The following is an 18,587-nucleotide window of genomic DNA, read 5'->3' on the forward strand; positions in this document are numbered from 1 at the left end:
ATATACAAAATCTCTCCTGTGATCGGTTTGGAAGGTGTTTCTTAAGATTCGGAAACGCAAGCTCGCACTCCTCTGTCCACTCGAATTTTTCCCCCCTCTCAAAAGATTAAAGAACGGAAGGCACGGGTCCATAGATTACGAGATAAACCTACTTAAAGTCGCCATTCGTCTAGTTAGGCTCTGGACATCCTTATGTTTTTGCGGTGAGGCCATATCGATTAATGCCTTAATCTTGTCTGGATTAACCTCTATTCCCCACGCATTTACTATAAATCCAAGAAACTTTCCCGAGGACACTCCAAATGAGCACTTCTGTGGGTTAAGTTTCATGTTGTATTTCCGAAGTACAGTAAAACATTCTGCGAGGTCATTTACATGGTTATCGTTATGTTTAGATTTGACTAACATATTCTCCACATAAACTTCCATGTTATTTCCAATCTGCTCAACAAACTTTTTATTCACTAGCCTTTGGTATGTGGCTCCAACGTTTTTAAGCCCAAAGGGCATGACGTTGTAGAAGTACAACCCTTTATCAATTATGAAGCTCGTATATTCTTGGTCCGGCGCATGCATGGAAATCTGGTTATATCTAGAATACGCGTCCATGAATGACATAATGTCGCGACTTGCAGTGGCGTCTACGAGCTGATCTATCCGAGGTAAGGGGAAACAGTCTTTAGGGCACGCCTTGTTAAGATCTGAGTAGTCGATATAGGTTCGCCACCTGTCGTTGGGTTTTGGGACCAACACTTGATTGGTGATCCAATCCAAATAAAAGACATCTCGTATGAATCGATTTGCTTTTAACCTATCAACTTCTTCTTTGAAGGCCTTCTTTCTGTCATCGTCCAGGAGCCTTCGTTTTTGCTGCTTTGGGGGGAAGCTCTTGTCAATGTTTAGTGCATGGCTTATGACATTTGGATTGATTCCTACCATGTCCGAGTGTGACCATGCGAACACGTCCTAGTTTTCTTTCAAGAAGCAAATTAATTGCTATTTTTTCTTTTTGGAAAGATTCTTATCTACTTTTACCACCTTCGTTGCATCCATTTCCTCGAGCTCTTTCAGGGGTTCGAGATCAGCCTTTTCTTCTACTCTAGGGTTGATCTCCTTACCTATTTCGAAGACAGGCCCATCCGTCTCCTGAACAATTACAAGTGTCTGTGCACTTGTTTGATTCTTTCCTCTCATGGAAATGTTGTAGCACTCCCTTCCTACGAGTTGGTCTCCTTTCAACATCCCAATACCACTAGAAGTCGGGAACTTGATGGCCAAGTGCCTGGCAGACGATACTGCCCCCAACCCAATCAGGGCGGGTCTCCCAAGCAGTATGTTGTAGGCCGACAAGGTGTCCACCACTACGAACTCCATCATCTTGGTTACTGAAACTGGATAGTCTCCCAAGGTTACAGGGAGTTCAATGGATCCTGTAACGACCCAAATTCGCTAATTAGGCTTAAGGGCCTTGATTAGCATGCCAGGAGGGCATGATGGGATTTTTGTGTGATTTTATGAGTTAAATGCATGATTATGATTTAAAGCGTGTTATATGACTATTTGATTATTTGAGATGCATGACTATGTACATTAGTATGCATGTAGGCCCGGATTGTGTTAGAAGGGCATAATTGTAATTTTAGCCATGTTGGGCATAACTGTATTGATATGTGATGATTGTTGAGACCAAACTGTGATGTGGATGTATCTGTGATTTGTGACTCGAGACGATCCCAGTGAGCGGACTAGCGGAAAGTCGAGGCAGAGATTTATACCCGGCTCGGGGCGAGCCTGGGGGTATAAATAGGAAGCTAGTGAGTTTGTTGGGGTTTATTTTGATATCGAGGAATACTTATTTGGTGATTTATCAGGTGTTGGAAAGCAGCGGGAAAATATTAGAGACACTTGAGGATTAGCGGGAATTGGGTAAAATGACTAAAATGGCCCTACTTGGACAAAAAGGGTTTAGAATTAATAGGGAGGGCATTTTGGTCAATTGGATTTTGAGAGATAGATTAAATGAGGCTTTATATGGTGAGTGGGATTGTTAGAGTGTGAGAAATCTGAAGGAAAAGAAAGAAAAAGGAAGGAAAGAAAAGAGAGAAAAGAGAGGGGTTTTCCAAAGGATCGGTTTGTGCATTCTTGCACCATTTCTCTTCAAATTTCTTGGGGCAAAGATCAGTGGAGAGCTAGGATAGGCTGAGCATCAAGGATCTTAAAGTTAGACTTGAATATTTGGCAAGGATTAGCAAGAACACATCAACTTTTGAGGTAAGTTCTTTGAGTTTTCAGTTTTAAGGGTTTGGCTGGTTTGAGCTGTGTTTTGGGCTGAGATGATGGGAATTTTAGGGAATTTCTGGGAAAGCTTTGAGGATGAACAAGCTAAGGAGGTCTAGGAATGAATCAAAGTCGAAATTGCATCAATGGTATGATTTCTAAGCCTTTAACTTTGTTGTTTGATTGAATTTCTGGGTTTAGGGTTCATCTATGGTGAATCTTGAGATTTGGGATGTTTGTGCTTGGGTTTTGAGATTTGGGGATGCTTGGGATGAATGGAGAGTGTTTATAAGCTTGATTTTGAGTTTGGTAAAGATTTGGACAAGTTTGGGGTTGAATTGGTGGAAGGAAATCGCAGGAGGCGATTTTGGGTAGTGCTGGTCTGCAACTAGCGCTACAGCGCTAGTCAGTGGGCGCTGTAGCGCTAGCCCCTGTTTCTGGGGGTGTGTTTCTGCTTGTAGCGCTACAACGCCCTCTTTAGAGCGCTGTAGCGCTGCACTGTTCACAGAAGGGGATTTCTGGGTTTTTGTTGAGGAATTTTGACCTAGGGTTCGGGGCTCGATTCCGCCACTTTGTTTTGGGGATCTAGGACTTCCCGGGGGCTCGGGATTGGTCCCGAGGCTAGGTTTTCGGACTTGGGGTTCGGTGTTGAATTTGACTTATGTTGGTGCTTAGGTGTGCGCTAAGGCTCGAGTGGGATCGTGCTCAAGGAGTCATGTCATCGAAGCTATCGATTTGAAAGGTAAGAAAACTATAACACCCGTAGGATAGGGCATGGGCCCATAGTGTGATTGCGGGGCACGGCCCTATATTGCATGATGAGATGATTGCAGGGCACGGCCCTATATTGCATTACATGTTAGGGTGTAGACTTAAATGAATTGATAGTTGTTTGAATGTTGTTTGAGTTATACTATACGTGATTATAGTGGAATGATACGGCGCGGAGCCGAGAACGGCAATGGAGCCGAGAACGGCAGTGGGGCCGGTAGTAACACTTAGCACATGGGATGCTTATGGTCAGGGTAGGACCCTGTGGATACGTGTGATATCCCTACGGTGAGGACCGAGACCCCAGGCTGTGGTAAGGCTTCTGGGGCGGCATGGTCGTGTTTGCTTAGTCTAATGGTTGACCTATTTATCTGTGGACTATCTGATATGATTAACTGTATAATTTGCATATGTTATGAACTGCATGAGTTTTCTTGCTGGGCTTCGGCTCACGGGTGCTCCGTGTTGCAGGTAAGGGCATAGATTGAGTCAACCAACCATGAGTACGGAGAGCGTGAAGCGACGCGTACATGTTTGGCCTGCCCGACTGCTTTGGTTGGGGGTTTATGCGAAAAATGGCTGTAATAATCTATGATTTTTATAACTAATCAGCTGTAAACTTATTTCAAGATGTAAATAGTTTTCAAACCTTATTTTGGGATCCCAGATGTTTATTACTAGAAGTTTTTAATGAAATAACGCATTTTCAAAGATTACAGCCTTAACTTTTTATTAGTCACACTTCGTTTTAAAAACCTCGGTTAGCGAGTTCATTGCACACTGTTTTGTCTTAAAACTCACTTGGTAACGGCTCTAAGGGAGTAGGGCGTTACAGATCCCGTACTGGAAATCCCTTTTTCTGAAAAATCGTACAATGTTGTTGCACATGCTTTCAAATCACAAAGCGTGAGTCCCATATTTTCTAGAGTGGCTTTATAAAGGATATTCACCGAGCTCTCGTTATCAATCAGGACTCGGCGTACCCTCCTGTTCGGGAACTGGAGAGTAATGACCAAGGGATTGTTGTGAGGAAATTGAATGTGTGATGCGTTCTCCTCTGTAAATATAATGGACCGAGTCCCAACCCTCTACTGCTTTGGAGCTCGTGGTTCGGGTTCGTAGGGAGAACCGTTTCCAGTTTTGAGCTCGTTTGCATATCTCTTTTGGGCGTTTCTGTCCAAACCTACAATATGCGGTCTCCCCAAGATGGTTACTACATCCTCTCCATAAATCGAAGGGGGTCGCTCATCTTCCCGAATTCAAGAGTTATTGTTTTGGGTAGATTGAGCAGCTGTTGCCCTCTGACCTATTGAGCCTTGATTGGAATTTTGGTTTCTAACATACTGCCTGAGTATCCTCTCGAGATCAAGCCTTTGATCTCGTCCTTCAGTTGGCGACACGCATCAGTTGTATGCCCGATGTCTTTGTGGAATCTACAATATTTATTTGAGTCTCTTTTCGCCTTCTGATTTCGCATGGGATCAGGTCATCTGAACGGGACCTGATTTTCATTGGTCAAAAATAGTTTTTACCGAGCCTCATTGAGATCGGTATATATTGTGTAAATGGAGAAATATTTGTCTCCTTTCTTCTTTTTCACTCCATCGGCCTCGGGGTTATTCCCTTCGTTCTTCTTCCTTTTAGAAGGATTATCCCCGGAGGGTTTCGAAGTTGATGGGCCGCCGAGGTCGAGGCAGAGTTAACATTTGTTATTGTAGTTATGGTTTGAGATGTCAGTTTAATGCTAACCTTACCTCTTCTACATTTACAAGCCTCTGGGCCCTCCGATTGAACTCGGTTAGTGACCTAATGGGTTTTTTCTGTAAATCTTCCCAAAGGGGACTCCCTGGTAAAATACCAGCTATAATGGCCATCAAGTGGCCACTATCATCGCCATTTCGGGCTCGAGCCACTTCTATGTTAAACCTTGTAAAATAACTTTTTAGTGACTCCTCTTGTTGTTTTTTGACATTGGTCAGGGCTGAGGCTTTGGGCCTGATACCAACCATAGCCTTGAATTGCTTTTTAAACTCTCTTGCTAATTGATCCCAGGACGAGATCGAATGTCTTCGAAACTTTTCAAACCAGCTTTTTGCTGGTCCCGTTAGAGTACCTAGAAACAACATACACCTAAGCTCGTAGCCAACATTGCTGGCTCGCATGATGGTATTAAAGGTGCTCAGATGACTGTACGGATCTGAGTTTCCATCGAATGGGCTACGTGATGTATTCTGAATCCTTGTGGAAATGGGGTATTGGAAATGTGTGGGGGAAAAGGCTTGAGCTCCTCATCAGACTCTTTAGCCTTATCTCTGCTCCGCTCATCTTGCAGGAGCCTGAATGCCCTTTCCAACTGATCAATCCTTTCCTGGACCAGATCCACTGGGGGTCAAGCCTGAGCTTGAGCTTGAGGGAGCTGGTTATCGTTAATAACAACCCTAGTCCCTTGTCTCGGCATAGGGTTATATGCCGACTATTTACGACCGTTCAGTTGCTTTCACAAATCAGGGTTCAAGGGATCAACTCGTTCCCGGTTATGGTTCAGGTGATCCCGCAAATCAGGATGATTCCCCCGATTTCCTATATGTCTAGGCTCAGTATTATAAATGCTTATGGACCGAGTGTAGTTCAAGCTCCTGCTTGTGTAGCTTGCAGCCCTTTCTGGCTGTGAGGCTCGATAATTACGGGGTGGGTCCCTAGTTGGTCTCCCTAACCCAGCAGATTGTGATCTTGAAATTTGGCTTCCCAAAGGTTGAGGGGCTCTGTGCTCTCAGGTAGCCTCCCTTTCATTTCCTTGTCCAGGTCTAGCCTGTCAGTTTCCATCTCGACTGCCACTGCGAGACGGTCTTCATAGGACCTCTTGGACCGGTGAGGGGTGCCTTATTGGTGACGGTGGATGCCTTATGGGCGATGGCGGTTGTCTCCCATTGTTGGGCCTAGATGGCCCAAAGTTTTCCCGGACAAATTCTGGGTTGTTTGTTGCAGCTTCAGGATTCGGGTTTCGAGCCACTGGAGGGGCTCGATTATTACTTGTTCCTATTGACAATTCTGCAATCAGGTTGTCAGTGACCCTAACCCGAGTGTTTCTCCAGGGTCTTGGTTGATGCTGCTGCGATGCTTGTTCCGTCCTCCTAGTGGCCGTGCTCCCACGAGGACGTCCTCTTGGCCTTCGGGGAGGTACCTGGGCTTCAGCAGCCTGCCTGGATAATTCCTCATTGTGCTATGTCACCTCCGCCAACAGTTTGTGCAGTTGGCAATTTTCAAGTTCCATGATAGGGACATACCTTTCAGGATTGTAGTACATATCCTCATCAGGCTTGGGAACAGGTGGCCCCTGAGAATCGAATGAATCAATTCTTTCTTCAGGGCCTGGGTCAGCCATGGGCTGCTTTCAAGGTCGTCGCGGATAGTCTTCGATACGAGGAGTTTGCTTCTCTAGTATTCGGAGCAATGGTCGCCCACTAGTGCTAGGATTGTTTGCGGCGGCCATTGATTACTCGGGAGGTTTTTCGATTAAACAGGCTAACGTCTTGTCTAATGGCTCTCAATGAAAGCACCAAACTGTTGACGCCATTTTTCGTCAACTTAGAAATGAAGAGCACTAAACACAAAATCAGAAAAATAAAGAGGAAAAACACAATTTTTACGTGGTTCGACAGTTAAAATCTGCCTAGTCCATGAGTTGATATTATTCACCTATGGAATTCTCTCAAAGCTTTTTTGGAAGCAATTCGGCAGAGTATTCCCAGTGCCAATTTCAATGTGTCTACAAATGAATTTCTCTAATCTAGTTATAGCTGGTTTACAAAATATCACCCCTCACGTTTCAGGGAGTTATGATTCAAATCTCAAAATAAATACAATTAAATGCATATAAATATATAACACGCGCATAAATCCCTTGATATTCAGGATTTATTAACAGATTACAACCAATCCCTTAGATATAGGGATTCGTAAACAGTAACTGCGTCCTCATTTGGCTATCGATCTCGAACATTCGACTTACATATTTTCGAGATCGGTAAATCATCACGAGCTTGCTATCTCGGCTTCTCTCGGTCTTATTAAGTAACTTTATTGAGGTCGTCTCCTCCAAGCTTGCAATGCCCAGGCTCGAACCCTTTTGACTGATGCTAAATACAAACAGACCAGGAAAATGTAACAAGTATTGAAGCCTTGTAACTGTATGTCAGTGTAGCCTTGAGCTTATCTCATAACCTCAAAACACTTTTGAGACCGCCTGGTTACGAGCTTACCAACTAAGACGTTGTCGTTTTAATATTGAGCGAGACTGTCAAACTCAATTGTCATTAATGTTGATCTCATGGCAAGTTTGCTTACTTTCGAGCTTACACTTTACGAGCCTGACTTTCAAGACCAAAAATTTCTAATCTCGAAATTTGGGTGTAACATTAAATATCAAGAACAAATTATAATTTTTAAATGGAGGAGAAGAATGAAGAAAAAAAGGACAAAAAAGTAAAAAATTAGATTTTATAATTTTTAATCTTTTGAAATAATTTTTATATTTTATATTTTAGAATTTTAATTATAAACGTGACAGTGACATGTTAATGTCACATCACTGTCTTAAGTGTCAAATCACCACTTTGTTTGAAAACTAATAGAAATGATACAATAAGATAACGTTAACAGTTCAAGAGAATTTAAAACAACAAAAAAAGTTTAGGGGCACAATAAAATAGTGATAAGGGGCCAAAAATTATATTTATTAAAAAAAAATAGCACCACGTATTATAGTGGTTTAGCTTAAGTTGAGCTTACACGCCTATTGTCAAACTCTCCTTCTCCTACTCTTGTTTAACTAACATTCATGCTATTTATTAATACCGATAAATATAGGTAAAGTTATTTGGCGGTTACAAATGATATAAATAAATATGAAGAAATAATTAAGCGGTTACAATATTTTAACCTTTAACCAATACTGGCATAATTATTATATAATTTAAAATTGAATAGTATTATAAATAATAGATATATATAGATGTCAATTAATTACCATTAATTATAATTACTATTTCTTTTCTTTAGTTTCCTAATTTATGACTCACATATTTGTATAAATAGGGGATCACCCTATTGAAATAAAGTACTTAGAAAATTCTCTCATTCACTCTGTCTTATCTCTTCTCTTATTTCTTTCTCTAGATTATATTATTTTATAATATGTTATCAGCACGAGTCTCTTACCAATGTATATTGTGTGTTGAAGTTCTTGATCAGTTGTTTCAATGTCACGTTATTCTGAAAATATATATATGTGCACATATATATACGTGATTGAAACTATTTCAAGCATATGTTATTATATACATATATATTATTTTATTTTGTTTGTCATACATATTGTCCTGTTTGATTTTGTGAATTCATACGTGATATATATATCTTTTGACATATCTAATATATTATTATACCCTATGTATATATATATTTGATATGCATCTGTTAGGAGTCCTATATTATAGTATATATTTCTATGAGTTTTCTTTTGTATTACGTGCACGTTTATTGATTAATGTATACTTAATTCATTTTTTTACTTTTACATATATATGAGCATATTCCTCTATGTTAATTATTTATTGTTACCTTTTCTATTTTCATATATTAGGTATAGATCTATATATAAAATTGATTCTTATAAATGCATTGTTTTTTTTCTCCATCTTTTCTTTCTTGCATAATTATATATTTACATATATATTTATTTATAAGTGCCTTATTTTTTTTATGCTTTATTTATCTCATTCATATAATTTAAGTACATACATTTTATGCTTATTTTTCTAATACTTTAAATTTTACATTGGTATAGTTTTCTTCATGGAAAATCTTACAAAACTCGACTTTGTGACACTTGATATTTTCGAAAGAAATTATTTATCGTGGATTCTTGATGCTGAAATCCACTTAGATGCTATGGGTCTTGGAGACACCATCAAAGATCAAAAGTTTAAAACAAAACAAAATAAGGCCAAAGCTATGATTTTCCTCTGCCATCATCTCCATGAGGGGTTAAAGTCTGAATATTTAACGATAAAAGATCATCTTACTCTTTGGAAAAATTTGAAAGAAAGATATGACCATAAGAAAATTGTTATATTATTTTAAATAATATAATGTTAGATTAAATAATGTGACATAATGTAATTTGTCACACCTTGTAACATATTATTGAGAGTCATAAAAATTGGACACATGTGTGTGGCAAATGTGACATATTTTGGAGTTAAAAAAAAAACAAACTTGTAACTCTCAAATATTACCCAATAATGTGTAGATTTGATATTACACGTTTTGATTTGAATTTCTCAAAATCCATAAGAGATATGGATGTTAGAGATGTGATTTTAACTCCCATAATGTGTATGGAAGTTACAAAATCAAGTGGGAATGAATTTGGAACGTTTTGGCAAATTTGGAAAATTGGTTGCTGAAAAAACGACTTGGGCCGCTGCCTATGTTTTTCAGGCCGCGGCCTGAGCGGCTGACAGCATTTTCCAAACTTCGGTTTTATCCAATTTTAAACGTTTCCAGCAACCAAGTAACTCCAAAATCTCTATTTTAATTCCATAAACATCCAATTAATCATTGGTAACAGCCATGAGGGTTGGTGAAATTTGAAATTCAAAGGGTGTCTCAAAAAACTCTATAAATAGGAGTCTAATGCTCACTTGTAAGGCACACTATTTTCCATCCACAAAGCACTTGGCTGGAAAATACACCATAGAGGCCTGATAATTCCAGAGAGTTATTTCCTAGAGAGATTCCTTAGTGCTTAGAGAATAGGGGAAAATAAGTTTTTGGACAAAGGTTTTGAACCTTGTTCAAGTTGGTGATCCCCACTACTCTACACTTTGGTTGTGTGAGAGTTTGTTCTTTTTATTGGTTTTATTTTCATTCTTTTGATCTTGTTGATCTTATTTACTTGTATTATTATTGTTTTGAATTTGTAATCTTCTTCTTCTACATCTTTCTATTTACTTGTATTTTGAGCAAATGAGTTGTAATATTTCTTTAATCAATATTATCTTGTCTATTGTATTTTTGCATAGAGTTGTATTTTGGTTTTTCCATATTTTCATTGAGTATAAAAATATATTCTCTAACAAAAACTGTCATACTGCCAAATGCTAAGAATGAATGGTTGCACCTGAGGTTGCAAGATTTCAAATCAGTAAATGATTATAACTCTGCAGTGTTTAATATCACTTCTAAGTTACTTTTGTGTGGAGAAAAAATTACTGACTATGAAATGTTAGAGAAAACATATACTACTTTTCATGCCTCAAATGTACTCCTGCAACAACAATATAGAGAACGAAATTTTAAAAAATATTCAGAATTGATTTCATGTCTTCTAGTAGCAGAACAAAATAATGAACTTTTGATGAAAAATCATGAATCTCGCCCAACTGGGTCTACCCCACTCTCTAAAGCGAACGCTACAATATCTGACAATAATAGTCGTGGTCATGGTTGTGGCCATAATCAAAGTTGTGGACGTGGCTATAATCAAAGTCACGGTCGCGGTCGAAACAATGTTTGGCATCGTAATGGTTAGAATAATAACTCTTATACTCCAATGAAAAACACAACTACTGAAAACAAGGGAAAAGGTCCTATAAATAATAATCATAAAAATTTCTGAAAGCTTATGTTTCAGATGTGGTATGAAAGGACACTGGTCACGTACTTGTCGTACGGCAAACCACCTTGTTGATCTTTATCAAGCATCTGTGAAGGGGAAGAAGAAAAAGTATAGAAGCAAACTTTTCCTATCAAGATGATGATCTTTTCAAAGAACCCTTGGATATTACACACTTGGATGTTGCATATTTTTTTAATGAAGATCCCATTAATAGCAACATGAATATCTATAATGGAGATAAGAATGTCTACAATTAGAGTCATTTTCCTTTGTCATGTTCATTTCATTTATTTACTTTAAGGTGTTTTATTTTATTTGGGATGTTTATGTAATGAACTTTTTTGTTTAAGTATTTATATTTTAAACTTATCATTTTTTTGTTTTTGTTTTTGTTGGTTAATGAAGGAATGGATATTTGTCATCCTATACATGATTCCACAAATAATGGTGAAGATATATGTTTGGCGGATAGTGCAACCACTCATACAATACTTAGAAGCGATAATTATTTTTCAAATTTAACAAAAATGGAGGCAAATGTTAATACAATATCAGGCACTGCAAGTTTAATTGAAGGTTCCAGAAGAGCCATTATATTGATGCCTAAAGGGACAAAAATTATTACAGAAGATGCTTTATTATCCACCAAATCAAAAAGGAATCTGTTAAGTTTTAAAGATATACGTCGTAACGAATATCATATTGAGACAATAGATTAAAATAATATTGAGTATCTTTGCATTACATCTATTGCTTCAAGAAAAAAGTGTTTATTAGAAAAATTGTCTGCTTTGTCTTCAGGTTTGTACGTTACACGTATAAGTACAATAGAAACTCATGTTATTGTGAACGAGAAGTTCACAAACCTGAAAAAATCATTTATTGTTTGGCATGACCGGTTGGGCCATCCCGGTTCAATCATGATGTGTAGAATTATAGAGAACTCACATGGTCATCCATTGAAGAACCAGAAGATTCTATTATCCAATGAGTTCTCATGTGCTGCTTGTTCTCAAGGAAAGTTAGTCATTAAGCCATCACCAGTAAAAGTTGGAATTGAATCCCCTAGATTTCTTGAATGAATTCAGGATGACATATGTGGGCCTATTAGCCCACCATGTAGACCATTTAGATATTTTATGGTATTGTTCGATGCATCAACTAGATGGTCACATGTTTGTTTATTATCTACTCGTAATGTAGCATTTGCAAGATTGCTTGCTCAAATAATTCGATTACGAGCACAATTTCCAGACTATGCAATCAAGACAGTTTGTCTTGATAATGCTGGTGAATTTACAAAACATGCTTTTAATGATTATTGTATGTCAATAGGGATAAAAGTAGAACATCATGTTGCTCATGTATGGTCTATCGGAATCATTCATTAAACGGCTCCAGTTAATCGCAAGACCATTACTTATGAGAACAAAACTCCCGATTTCAGCCTAGGGACATGCTATTTACATGCTGCAGCACTTGTACGCATTAGGCCAACATCATATCACAAATTCTCCCCATTACAATTGGCTTTTGGTCAGGAGCCAAATATTTCCCATCTAAGAATCTTTGGCTGTATAGTATATGTTCCGATTGCTCCACTACAACAAACAAAGATGGGTCCTCAAAGGAGGCTGTGAATATATGTTGGGTATGAATCTCTGTCTATCATTAAATATCTTGAACCCACAAATGGAGATATATTTACGGCACGTTTTTCTGATTGTCATTTTGATGAGACAAGTTTCCCAACTTTAGGGGGAGGGGAAAAGAAACAGCTCGAAAAATAAATTACATGGAATCTACAATCATTATCTCAATTTGATCCTCGTACAAATCAATGTAAACTTGAAGTTCAAAGAATAATTCATTTGCAAAATATTGCAAATCAATTACCAAATGCATTCACTGACCCAAAGAAAATTACAAAATCACATATTCCAGCTGAAAATGCTCCAGCTCGGATTGAAGTCCCAGAAGGACAATTTGCTAATGAGACTAAAGCACGCTTGAAACGTGGTAGACCAGTCGGTTCCAAAGATAAAAATCCTCGAAAAAGAAAAGGAGCAAATAATCAAGATGGTCCTAATGAAGAGGCTGATAATTTCGAGGAAGATGTTGACATAAACAAATCTCTTGAAGAGATTCATGTATCTAAAAATATTAGAAATAATGAGATCTCAATAAATTATGTTAACACAAGAAAAGAATGGGACCGACTCGAAGTAGTTGTCGACAATGTTTTTGCTTATAGTGTAGCGCTAGAAATTGTAAACGAAAACGAGGATCTAGAACCTAAATCTATCAAAGATGTCAAAATAGAAAAGATTGGCCAAATTGGAAAGAAGCAATTCAAGCATAATTAAATTCACTTGCTAAATGCAAAGTATTTGGACCTATAGTCCAAACACCTAAAGGTGTGAAACCTGTTGGATACAAATGGGTATTTGTACGAAAAAGAAATGAGAAAAATGAAGTTGTAAGATACAAAGCAAGACTTGTAGCACAAGGATTTTCTCAAAGACCAGGTATTGATTATGAAGTGACATATTCTCTTGTGGTGGATGCAATAACATTAAGATATTTGGTTAGCCTGGCTGTTAGTGAAAAACTTGATATGCGTTTAATGGATGTAGTCACATCTTATTTGTATGGATCACTAGATAGTGATATTTACATGAAAATTCCTTAAGGATTTAAGATGCCTGATGCATATTGTTTATCTACAAATGGCTCCTGATGACGTGTCAAGATTTTCTTCCACGTGGCAGTTTCGAGTGGATGGATCCTGTTCGACCATCGACCAGATAGTTACTGATTCGTCAAATCTCGCGATTAGGTGCGACCAATCTGGTCGCATACTTTCATTTACTTCCTTTGGGATACACAATCTTGTAATAAGTGAATTTTTTATATTTCCTTTTATTACCTCGATACGCTAATCTTAATTGCAATTAAGGCCTATCGGCCCATGTAACTCCCTTGAGCCTATAAATAGGATGGAGAGGACTCAAGGAGGGGAATTTTGAAACTTTTGATCTTTGTATTCAGAGAAAAGAGCACAATGTGATTATCCACCGAAATTGTAATCCTCTCAAGGCTTGTGAAACTCGTGAACCCTAGTTCATTGATCACAATATTGGGATTCAATATAAATAAGAACACTAAGTGGACGTAGGTCATTACCATCTTGTTGGGGCCGAACAACTATAAATCATTTGTGTCATTTGTTTTCCATTTGATTCTCTTCTTGTTTCCCTTTTGTTCTTTATTGTTTGTTTGACTCTATGTCGTTGGCGAAATCGAGGGTCAACACATATAATTCAAGCCATCGAGAAATGTGCTCAATTAAATTACAAAGATCATTGTATGGACTAAAACAATCAGGACGCATGTGGTACAATCGGCTTAGTGAATATTTAATAAAGGAAGGATATACAAATGATCCTATTTGCCCATGTGTTTTTATAAAAAGTTCAAGTTTTGAGCTTGTTATCATTGCTGTTTGTGTTGATGGCTTGAATATTATTGGAACTCTTGAAAAACTTTCAGAAGCGGTAGAATATTTAAAGAAAGAGTTCAAGATGAAAGATCTTGGAAAAACAAAATTTTATCTTGGTTTACAAATTGAGCATTTAAAAAATGGGATTTTCATTCATCAATCAACTTATGTTGAAAAGATTTTAAAATAATTTTATATGGATAAATCACACCCATTGAGTAGTTCAATGGTAGTTGTTGACGGTGAGAACTCGTCAACGAAGTTAAGTTGGAAAAATGATCAAATCAAGATCACTAATCGGAAAGCTGTAAAAACTTGAACAAAAACTCAAGAACAATGATAGAACAATAATGGAGAGTTCAGTCTTTCATTCACACTCAAACCTCTGCTACAGTAAAATTTCCAACCCCCTTTCAGGTGGTTTTAGAGTTCATTTTATAGTAGGCTCTAATGGCCTTAGATACATGGTGGTCCAGGAGACTAAGCGGTACATATGTACTGTGTCTGGGGAGTGGCTTCAGAGGTTGTGGTCGTACATCCCGTACAGGAGCAGATGTCAGGAGGATGTCTCCACTACTTGTCTGTACCCGTGTCTGATGAGTAGTGGCAGGTGTAGTGGCGCAGGAGGTAGTGGTGTCGATTCTGTCCTCTTTCCTAATGCTCCAACTACTCGTCTATCATGAATGTCAGGATCATGCGTACGATCTTAACGGTCGTACCCCGTACAAGATTGTACCAACATGATCCTTTTGAATTATTCTTAGGCCTTTCCCTCTAAATATCGAAGTCATGGTTGACCCTCAGAGGAGACGTCCACTTGAAGTGTTAGGGTCGAAGAATAGGCGTGTGCTTGACGCCATCTCGCGAGGCCACCTAGTGCTGGGCCTCATGCGAGCGGCCGAGGCATGGTTGGGGCATCATTTCGCGAGGTGCCTAACTAGCGAGGCCACCACCAGCGAGGCCACCACCAGCGAGGCCACCATGTGCAGCGAGGCCACCACCAGCGTGGCCACCAGCAGCGAGGCCACCAAGGCCACCATCAGCGAGGCCACCACCAGCGTGGCCACCATCAGCGAGGCCACCACCAGCGAGGCCACCACCAGCGTGGCCACCACCAGCGAGGCCACCACCAGCGAGGCCACCACCAGCGTGGCCACCATCAGCGAGGCACTCCACCAGCGAGGCCATCAGGTGCAACTAAGGCGTGGCTTCGCTAGGAACGTGGTTGGTGCGTGACAATGGGAGCCCGAGGGCATCGCGGCCCCGTCATGTAATTAAGTGCTTATTGGACCTTAGTGCATGCTTTTGATCCTTCGAGGGCGTGGAATTTTGAGCCTCAACAGTAGTTAGATAACTTGATGTGAAAAAGGACCCTTTCTGATCTAGAGAAGAACATGAAGAGCTCCTTGGTCCTGAAGTACCATATCTTAGTGCAATAGGAGCATTAATGTATCTTGCTAACTGTACAAGACATGATATAGCATTTTCTGTCAATTTATTAGTAAGATTTAGTTTTGCTCCAACATATAGACATTGGAAAGGGATTAAGCACATACTTCGCTATCTTCAGGGTACTATTGATAAAGGATTGTTCTATTCTAATAATTGTGGGTCACAACTAATTGGCTACGCAGATGCAGGATATTTATCTGATCCACATAAGGCTAGATCTCAAACATGTTATTTATTCACATGCGGTGACACTGCTATGTCTTGGTGGTCAACAAAGCAAACTCTGGTGGCTACTTCCTCAAATCATGCTGAGATACTTGCAATTCACGAGGCAAGTCGAGAATGTGTATAGGTAAGATTAATGACACAACATATTCAGGGAACATATGGATTAACAGCCAATAAAGAAGTGCCAACAGTTCTCTATGAAGATAATACTGCTTGCATCGCTCAACTGAAAGGATGGAACATTAAAGGAGATAGAACTAAACACATTTCGCCAAAATTCTTCTTTACACACAATCTTCAAGAGAATGGTGATATTGTTTTTCAACAAATTCGATCAAGTAACAATCTTGCAGATTTATTCACAAAATCATTATCAACATCAACATTCGAGAAGATGGTTCACAAGATCGGAATGCGTCGATTAAAATATCTCTAAGAATGCCAAAATGAGGGGGAGTGATTTCATACTGCACTATTTTTGCCTTGACCGAGTTTTTGTCCCACTGGATATTCTTTGACAAGGTTTTTAATGAGGCGGTTATTATGGACATCTAAAGGGGAGTGTTATAAATAATAGATATATATAGATGTCCAAATATTTTCAATTAATTACCGTTAATTATAATTACTATTCATTTTCTTTAGTTTCCTAATCTATAGTTCATAAATTTGTATAAATAGGGGAGCACATAAAGTACTTAACAAATTCTCTCCTTCACTTTGTCTCATCTCTTCTTCTATTTCTTTTTCTAAATTATATTATTTTATAATAAATAGTCAATACTCTTTGAAGATTTTACTAATTTTTTTATTAATTCAACTTATTGTCGTGTATATTATATGTAATAACAAATGTTGTAATTTAAATCTGATAACAATAATAAAAGTCTGTACGTCAATATATTTTACAGCAAAAAATGAAATCTGTAATTAAATAATTTTGGGAAGTGATTAATTTTTTTTAATTCTCTCCAAAATTAGATAGATTTCTCTTACAAAAACAAAACAAAATAACAACTTTATTTTAAAGAGATTCAAGAATATTCGAAAATAAATGATGTAATATCTTTATCTTTTTTCTCCTTGTACCAAATTTTCTACGCATCAAACTTACTCGAAACGGCCGGGTCAAGAATGAAGTTCGAGTCAAGATCATTTACGTCAGCAAAGAAGCCTCGATCCAAAACCCAGTCTTCAATCATTCTCCGAGAGTTCAAGGGCTGGTCAGTGGGAACAAGATGCCCAGCCCCAAAAACGACGACGTTGCTCAAACTCTTCCATTTCTGAACGTACCCAGCCAGCCCGCCATTCTCGTCTTTCCAAACTATTCTCTCAGCCAACAAAAACTTACCAATCTCCTCCCAGTCCATGCTCCTGACCCAAGCCTCAGTCGAAACGACACCGTCCCACAAGTCATACTGCCCTTGGTAAAGCAACACCTTACTCTTCCTCACCAAAAACTCCACCATGTACTTCACGCTCTTCATCGTATCATCATGCAATGCCTCCTTAACGTCGTCGTTGCACCCATTAATAAAAGTCACTGCCGATTCTTTGACTTTCAGCGCGGCTTTGACCCCATCGCTCTGCAAAAAATCGGTAACTATTCCAATGTTATAAGGCCCGATCTTCGTGAAATCGTACAGAGTCGCGAGTCCAGTCGTTGACTGCAAGTAGTCAACGACTCGATACCTTGCGTCCGTTGACTCTCTCCATCTCTTCTTCTTCGCTAGCTCTATGGCTCTCGATTGAAGCCTTTCGATCTCTTCTTTCTGTTGTTCGTTTATCAAACCCGTGAAGTAAGCGTGCGATGCGTGGGTCCCGACTTGGACCACCGGGTCGATCAACCCGTTTCCGATCGCCACGCCTCCGAAATTAATCCGGCGAGTCTTCGGCAAGTAGGCGTTCTTCTTCATTATATGGTATCCGATCGCCGGAACATACTTACCGGCGTAGCTCTCTCCGGCGATATAAACCGGCCGAGACTTAAACAATGTGGGATCCAACTCGAGGAACTGAAGAATGGCCATGTAAAGGTGTTTGGCAACGGAGTTAACGTCCCTGGGAATATCTTCGTTTCGAGCGGCTATGCTATACCCGGACCCGATTGGATTATCCAGGAATAGTACACCGAAAATGCGATTCCAAGCAGCGGGGTTGGATTCAAGTACGTAAGACGATTTAGACTTGGGATGGGCAGAGCTGACTCGCCAAGGACCGAACTCCAAGAAGTTTCCGTACATGGAGGAGCAACCGGGTCCACCCTGGAGCCAAATGAGAAGTGGGGTTTGGGAGAGAGACGAAATGGGGTTGTGAGCTTCATAGAAAGCGTAGAAAATGGCGGAGCCGGAGGAGAAGTTGACTGGAAGATAGCCTGATTTGGTTGGGAGAGCTTGTTTTGGGAATGGTTGTGCTGGGAATTCTACTCGAGTGACTGGGTGGTGTTGACTAAGATCAGGTTCTTGAGGTGTGACCATGGCGGAGAAGTTGAAGAAAAAGAACCAAAGACAGAAGAAGAAGAAGAGAAGGAGAAGGAGGATGGGCTTGAGGAGGTTATGGCGTGCGGTTGTTGATCTTGGCTCCATTAACGTTAATTAGACTACTCTATTTTTAGCTCATATCATATCATAGATTGTTAATCATAAGTTATACACTCACATACATTGAATTAGTGGA

General features: G+C 39.2%; 1 protein-coding gene across 1 annotated transcript; it reads right to left on the reverse strand.

The window, feature by feature from the left end:
• Nucleotides 1–16,789: 16,789 nt before the first annotated feature.
• On the reverse strand, nt 16,790–18,587 carry LOC133821120 (serine carboxypeptidase-like 50). Its single transcript, XM_062253607.1, has one exon. It carries the CDS (start codon nt 18,494–18,496, stop codon nt 17,009–17,011), a length of 1,488 nt encoding a protein of 495 aa, XP_062109591.1. The 5' UTR covers nt 18,497–18,587; the 3' UTR covers nt 16,790–17,008.

Source organism: Humulus lupulus, chromosome 3, assembly GCF_963169125.1.
Source record: "Humulus lupulus chromosome 3, drHumLupu1.1, whole genome shotgun sequence".
NCBI classification, from domain to species: domain Eukaryota; kingdom Viridiplantae; phylum Streptophyta; class Magnoliopsida; order Rosales; family Cannabaceae; genus Humulus; species Humulus lupulus.

Coding starts and splice junctions, on each gene's coding strand:
- LOC133821120 (XM_062253607.1), bottom strand. CDS start 18,496: ATGGAGCCAAGATCAACAACCGCACGCCATAACCTCCTCAAGCCCATC.